Raw genomic sequence first — 7,638 nt, forward strand, 5'->3', positions numbered from 1 at the left:
GGGGACAGGAGGGGCCCTGCAGCCCCCTGGTCGGAGGGGTTTTTGGGCAGAGGGGCGGGCGCGACTGGTCCTGCCAGCCAGTCGCGACAGGCCACGCGACTGGACGAGCGGTGTCCTTGCCAGGGCGCGGGGCACGGGGGCTGCAGAGCACAGCTTCTCTGCATCCGAACACCGCTTTGTGAGGGATAGGCAGAGCTCCAGGTCCACGCTGGCCAAAGAAAACCCCATCGCCCTGCGCAACTTGCTGGAGTACCACGACAGTCGTGGTGTTGCACTGATGTGCTGTCAATGTATTTTTTCAGGGCCCCAGCTTTACTCTGGGGTGATTTCATTGCCAAGGCTGCCTTTGTCTCCAAAGGCCGTAATCAAAATACTTTTTTGCTCAGTGCGGACGGACTGTCTCCAGCTACGTTATTCATTATACATTCAAACCTTCTATTTCTATGCAGAGGAATCGCTGTTTTACTTCGCGTATATGTCTGTGTTGCAGATGTAAACCTGGACCAAATGTCATTGTTTCCCAGACGTCAAACTCAGGATGAACCTGTCCAAAGTTAAAATTTAGGCAAGACGGAATTTTTGCTTGCTGGAGTCTCTCTTCACTGTGGAAGTGCTGATTCTCAACACACTTGCCCCCCTCCGCCCCCCCCCCCGAAGCGTTTGGAAATAAAGCTGATTTTGCAAATACAAAGCGATTCTGTGATTATCTGCATATATTCTGCACTCACACCCGTGTAAAACCACCGTGAATTTACTAAAGCCTGTGAAATCACTTTGGGTTTGTAATGATATAATCAAAGGAAATTTAGCTTTGATAACTATATTAGTTCTTTTTTCCCTATCGACTATAATGAAAATGGGGTAGTGTTTAATAAGAGTTTGCTCCCTTTCCTCTACAGATCTACTCCACTCTTACATACAGAGGCATTTTGCCAGTCTGAGGGCTTAACAGTTTGCTTTCAAATGACGTTTCGATTGTTTTCGATATTTAACGTTGCAGTGTTGATACACTTAATACGGACCTATCAACAGATTGTTAAAGCATGTCCCAATACCATTTTCACTCCCCCAAGGAAAGTAAATTTCACAAAAGGCAAGCTTGTAATGGGTGGCTAAAAGAAATTGCCTTGTGATCATTTTATGAGGGTGACACATGAAGAAACGTTGACTGCTCTGCACATCTCCCAGGCTACGCTGGGTAGTCGCCACATCTTCTAGGACAAGATTCGTCTGGTACGAATGTGAGTGTTACTGCATACACGAATCAGACTTTCATGACACCTGTGTGTTCTGAAAGCATTTCCTTTCTCTAGATGAACTATGATTTTTAAACTGGAGGGGAGTTTTGCAGAAATCCTGACTGTGGTATTCTTTTTAGTGCCACGGGAAGATTCGGTATTTGAAAAAAAGTCACAGATGCACTCTGGTAGCACTAAGCCAGCAAACTAACTTAATTTGAGGTAGAAACCCCTGATAAGAAACAATCTGGAGTTTCCAAACAAGCATTCCTGAGGAGGGGAAGTGCAGAGGGAGGTGCTGATCTCTTCTCCCTGGTATCCAGTGGTAGGACTCGTGGGAGTGGTTCAAAGCTGCGCCAGGAGAGGTTTAGACTGGACATCAGGAAGCCTTTCTTTACTAGAGAGGGGGCTCAAACACTGGAACAGCCTTCCTAGAGAGGTGGTCGATGCTTCCTGCCCGTCACTGTTGAAGAGGCATTTGGACAATGCCCCTCATAACATGCTTTAACCTGGTCAGCCCTGAAGTGGTCAGGCAGTTGGCCTAGATGATTGTTCTAGGTCCCATTCCAACTGGAATAGTTCCGTTCCGTTTTGTTCTGTTCTGTTCTGTTCTGTTCTGTTCTACTCTATTCTACTCTGTTCTGTTCTGTTCTGCTCTAGTCTGTTGCAACATGTACATTGTGGAGCTCTCTCCAAGCACAGTACCTTCAGTGAACAACCGGGAAATTGAGAAATTTAAATATATTCTTTTGTTTCTGAGTTAAAAAACCAACATAGGAAACACTTTTTAAAATCACTTACATCTCAGTTTCAATTCCACCGTCTTTATCATTACTGGCTGCTTTTAGGATGAAGAGTTAAGGCATCACTTTGTATTGCAGGCAAATTATTAATCCCACCCCTGCTTTTGTGAAATTTGTGGTATCAAATGTGTTAGTGTTTCGAAATGGCTTCTGTGTTTTTTCATATAACAAATGAAACCTATAGGGAATCCTAACAGAGATTATTTATTATCTACTGGCTGATTGACTGATTGGGCAATATGACCTGTTTCCTCATGGCTTCCTCACAAGAGAAGGCCTTGTTTCCGTTCACTGAACAAAAGCAAGGTGGAAAGGATTGGGGCCTTAGATATTTTCCATGGACTTGATGAATCCTGGTAATTTACTTCCAAAGAAACACCTAGCAGAATTGCCACTCTTCATTTTAGTTAGTGGGGACACAACTACACAGCTTGGTAAGAAAGGGTACTGACGTAGCAGTCGTGTAGTCGCATGCCGTTTACGTAGAAAGCTGATTTGCATTTAACAGTGCTGCTGCTGAAAGGCAGCTTCAGACAAACTTTGTCACATGTGACAGCTAACCGTATGTTTTGTAGGGAGGCTGTAGTAAACAGTATGAAATAGTAAAATATTGCCTTCCACGTGAGACAGAGAGACACTTCCTAACTACCTCCCACACCAAAGGATTTTGTTCATCAAACCAGCCCTTGTGTTTCTGTAACGAGTGAAGGAGAAACTATTTAAATGCCTCATATTTTGACATTCCAGTTGGTATATTATTTAGCTTTTTCCTTTTCTTTTCTTCTTTTTGTTTTCTTGACATGATAAAGCGCCATTACAAAAGGAAAACAAATCCATGTGGAAAAATCCTTGCATTTCTGAAAAGAAACTTTGGATAGGGTATCAAACTATTTTGACTCTCAAGGTCCGACTTGTTAATTGCTGGTTTTTTTCCTAAGATACAAACAGTTTTTTCACAGTATGCATTACATTGATGTCTCGGAGGCGTTTCGTAATCGATCAGTTTGTTGTGTCCTCTGCTGTCACTTCTAAGTTTAGATTCCTCAACTTAGAGCAGAAATTTTTCTATGAATTATTCTACAGGTTGGTCTACTCAGTCCATTTTCTATTCCCCTGGTCCTCAAAGCCATGCAATTCTTCCGGTACTTTATTCCAAAACTGTCTTTGAGAGGGTGGACGGTCCATTGTGACATCACCGTGTGGCGGAGGGTGACATCACCTGGCGGTGGACTGTGACGTCAGCGAGCGATGGACTGCGACCTCGCGTCCCTCGCTGCTTATCTTCGGGCGCCGGCAGAGCCTGGGCCAGTCTGGCTCGTGCCTGGACTCCTGCCGAGCGTGCCTGCGAGGTCTGGAGGGTCGAGCGAGGCTTCTCCTGGTGCTGGGTGGTGCTTTGGGGGCTGCCTTGGGGGCTGCCGTCGGCAGCTCTCGCTGCCCGTCCCGGAGCCATCCCTGTGTTTCCCCGGCCCTGCCAGGTTCAGGCGTGTCCTGGTTTCGGTTGGTGGCCGGGCACCGCGGGGCAAGCTTGCAGCAGCGGAGGTGAGCTGTGCGGGGAAGCGTCCCCCCCGGGGTGGCCGTGGGGCGGGCGATGGGGCTCGGGGAGCCGGGAGGGTGTCCTTCTCGAGGGGCCTGGGCATTCCTTCCTCCCCTCCTCTCCCCGGGACAGCGAGCGACCGTGGCCTCTCTCCCTTTCACAGCGCGCGACACCCTTTGGCAGTGCCGGCGCCAGCGAGGGGGAGCAGGTCCTCATCCTCAGCTCTCCCCAACCTGCTGCGGAGCACGAGCATGGCCACGGAGACGGAGTGGAGCTGCCCCATCTGCGGCGATGCTCGAGATGACGTCTCTTACGCGATGCCCTGTCGCCACCAGTTCTGCCTGGGCTGCATCCTGCGTTGGACAGAGGTGAAACCAGAGTGCCCACTCTGCAGAAGACCAGTAGAGAATGTCAGGTTTTCTGTGCTGGGCGAAGACGACTATCTACAGTGTGTTGTCGCACACCCCGAAGAGTCGCCAGATGCCAGCAGGCAGGCGGGCAGCGCTCCCGGTCCCCTGCCCGAAAACAGCCCCCATCACCCTGCGGCGTCCCCTCCGTCATCTCCGCAGTGGATACTGTCCCCGGCTGAGCCGGGGGCTGCAGAGCCGGAGGACGTGGGTGGCCTCCTGCCTGTGGTCTGGGCGTATCTTTTCCAAAGACGACAGCACCTCCTCGATCCCGTGCTGCCCTGGCTGCGCCAGGAGCTGGAGGCAATATATGGGGCACGGTGGTGGGAGGCAAAGACTGCAGAGAACAGCATCCTGCATACCCTGTGCATCCACGGTCCGGATGAAGAGGTCATGCTCCAGATGCTGGAGCCTCTCCTTGGGCACTATACAACATTAGTGGTCTATGGCATCATGGGTATCATTGAGGGTCAGTGCAGCGAGGAGGCCTGGAGGCTGCTGTGCCCCCATGCTGCCGGGGAGGAAGGCAACAGCCCTGCGGCCGGCTCCAGCTCCTCCAGCTCCAGCTCCTCCAGCCCCAGCTCCTCCAGCCCCAGCTGCACCGGCTCCCAGGAGGGGACTCCCACCGCTCAGCCGAGCTCCTCCAGCAGCCCGTCAGGGGCAGAGCAGGAGCAGCCCCGGGAGGAGCCGGGGCAGGAGGCGGCGGCAGGTCCCTCTGCCCAGGGCTGCGGCCGCAGCCCCTCCGCTCCGGCCGGGGCAGGGGCCGCTCGCCCGGGGGGCCCCGGCGCCCCGCAAAGAGGAGGGCCCCCGGCCCCCAGGACTCTCCCCGGCCCCGCAAGAGGCCGCCTCGCCCGGCGGCACTAGCAGGGCCCCGGCAACAGTTTCGTCACGGCAAAGGAAAATAAATGCCGATTTCCCTGGCACTCGGGGTCTCTGGGTGCTGCTTTCTGCCCCTTCTCCCAGGGCCGTCCGTGGCCCCCCACGCCCCTCCATCGGCCAAGGGCGCCCAGAGCCCCAGGGCCATGTCGGCATGGGAAATCCTGCTCCCGCAGGAAATCCTGCTGCAGCCACTGAAATGGAAGAGGTTCTGACAAAGCCCGAAAAGGAGGAGAAAAGGGAGAAAGGGAGGAGCAAAGGGAGGAGCCCAGAAGCGGCGACCAGCCCCGGAGAGTCCAGCGGCAGGGGCCTTGGCCCTCACGGCGGCCGCCCGTCTCAGCGGGAGAGCCGTCAGCAGCGGGTGCAGGGCCTTTGCGAAGGGGAACGTGCCAAATAAAGGCTGCTGGCGCCTGTGCCCAGCCGGAGTGACCGTGCTGCTCTCCGCACTGGCTTTCTCTGCGGCCAAGGGGACAGGAGGGGCCCTGCAGCCCCCTGGTCGGAGGGGTTTTTGGGCAGAGGGGCGGGCGCGACTGGTCCTGCCAGCCAGTCGCGACAGGCCACGCGACTGGACGAGCGGTGTCCTTGCCAGGGCGCGGGGCACGGGGGCTGCAGAGCACAGCTTCTCTGCATCCGAACACCGCTTTGTGAGGGATAGGCAGAGCTCCAGGTCCACGCTGGCCAAAGAAAACCCCATCGCCTGCGCAACTTGCTGGAGTACCACGACAGTCGTGGTGTTGCACTGATGTGCTGTCAATGTATTTTTTCAGGGCCCCAGCTTTACTCTGGGGTGATTTCATTGCCAAGGCTGCCTTTGTCTCCAAAGGCCGTAATCAAAATACTTTTTTGCTCAGTGCGGACGGACTGTCTCCAGCTACGTTATTCATTATACATTCAAACCTTCTATTTCTATGCAGAGGAATCGCTGTTTTACTTCGCGTATATGTCTGTGTTGCAGATGTAAACCTGGACCAAATGTCATTGTTTCCAGACGTCAAACTCAGGATGAACCTGTCCAAAGTTAAAATTAGGCAAGACGGAATTTTTGCTTGCTGGAGTCTCTCTTCACTTGGGAAGTGCTGATTCTCAACACACTTGCCCCCCTCCGCCCCCCCCCGAAGCGGTTGGAAATAAAGCTGATTTTTGCAAATACAAAGCGATTCTGTGATTATCTGCATATATTCTGCACTCAACCCCCGTGTAAACCACCGTGAATTTACTAAAGCCTGTGAAATCACTTTGGGTTTGTAATGATATAATCAAAGGAAATTTAGCTTTGATAACTATATAGTTCTTTTTTCCCTATCGACTATAATGAAAATGGGGTAGTGTTTAATAAGAGTTTGCTCCCTTTCCTCTACAGATCTACTCCACTCTTACATACAGAGGCATTTTGCCAGTCTGAGGGCTTAACAGTTTGCTTTCAAATGACGTTTCGATTGTTTTCGATGTTTAACGTTGCAGTGTTGATACACTTAATACGGACCTATCAACGATTGTTAAAGCATGTCCCAATACCATTTTCACTCCCCCAAGGAAAGTAAATTTCACAAAAGGCAAGCTTGTAATGGGTGGCTAAAAGAAATTGCCTTGTGATCATTTTATGAGGGTGACACATGAAGAAACGTTGACTGCTCTGCACATCTCCCAGGCTACGCTGGGTAGTCGCCACATCTTCTAGGACAAGATTCGTCTGGTACGAATGTGAGTGTTACTGCATACACGAATCAGACTTTCATGACACCTGTGTGTTTGAAAGCATTTCCTTTCTCTAGATGAACTATGATTTTTAAACTGGAGGGGAGTTTTGCAGAAATCCTGACTGTGGTATTCTTTTTAGTGCCACGGGAAGATTCGGTATTTGAAAAAAGTCACAGATGCACGCTGGTAGCACTAGCCAGCAAACTAGCTTAATTTGAGTAGAAACCCCTGATAAGAACAATCTGGAGTTTCCAAACAAGCATTCCTGAGGAGGGGAAGTGCAGAGGGAGGTGCTGATCTCTTCTCCCTGGTATCCAGTGGTAGGACTCGTGGGAGTGGTTCAAAGCTGCGCCAGGAGAGGTTTAGACTGGACATCAGGAAGCCTTTCTTTACTAGAGAGGGGGCTCAAACACTGGAACAGCCTTCCTAGAGAGGTGGTCGATGCTTCCTGCCCGTCACTGTTGAAGAGGCATTTGGACAATGCCCCTCATAACATGCTTTAACCTGGTCAGCCCTGAAGTGGTCAGGCAGTTGGCCTAGATGATTGTTCAAGGCCTCTCTTTAGGAGGAAGCACAGTGAAGGAACAGGTATATTGCCCAAGTCAGCAATCAGCCAGTAGATAAAAAATAATCTCTGTTAGGATTCCCTATAGGTTCATTTGTTATATGAAAAAAACACAGAAGCCATTTCGAAACACTAACACATTGATACCACAAAATTCACAAAAGAAGGGGTGGGATTAATAATTTGCCTGCAATACAAAGTGATGCCATAACTCTTCATCCTAAAAGAGCCAGTAATGATAAAGACGGTGGAATTGAAACTGAGATGTAAGTGATTTTAAAAGTGTTTCCTATGTTGGTTTTTAACTTCAGAAACAAAAGAATATATAAAATTCTTCAATTTCCCGGTTGTTCATGAAGGTAACTGTGCTTGGAGAGAGCTCCACAATGTACATGTTGCAACAAGCAAAGAAGAACAGACTAGGCAGAACAGAACAGAACCAGAGTAGAATAGAGTAGAACAGAACAGAACAGAAACAGAACGAACGGAAACTATTCCAGTAGGATATGGGAACCTA

The 7,638-nt window shown here is 50.4% G+C and overlaps 1 protein-coding gene across 1 annotated transcript; it reads left to right on the forward strand.

Annotated features, from left to right (window-relative positions):
• Positions 1–3,550: 3,550 nt before the first annotated feature.
• LOC115338542 (E3 ubiquitin-protein ligase Topors-like) lies at positions 3,551–5,255 on the forward strand. The gene is made up of 3 exons (XM_030007156.1): positions 3,551–3,580; positions 3,739–4,704; positions 4,946–5,255. The coding sequence occupies exons 2-3, from the start codon at positions 3,827–3,829 to the stop codon at positions 5,253–5,255; spliced, it is 1,188 nt and encodes a 395-aa protein (XP_029863016.1). The 5' UTR covers positions 3,551–3,580; positions 3,739–3,826.
• The last annotated feature ends 2,383 nt before the right edge of the window (positions 5,256–7,638 follow it).

Source organism: Aquila chrysaetos, unplaced genomic scaffold, assembly GCF_900496995.4.
Source record: "Aquila chrysaetos chrysaetos unplaced genomic scaffold, bAquChr1.4, whole genome shotgun sequence".
Taxonomy (NCBI): domain Eukaryota; kingdom Metazoa; phylum Chordata; class Aves; order Accipitriformes; family Accipitridae; genus Aquila; species Aquila chrysaetos.

Coding starts and splice junctions, on each gene's coding strand:
- LOC115338542 (XM_030007156.1), top strand. CDS start 3,827: ATGGCCACGGAGACGGAGTGGAGCTGCCCCATCTGCGGCGATGCTCGA. Junction 4,705..4,945: donor GCGGCAGGTCCCTCTGCCCA/GGGCTGCGGCCG, acceptor CCCTTCTCCCAG/GGCCGTCCGTGGCCCCCCAC.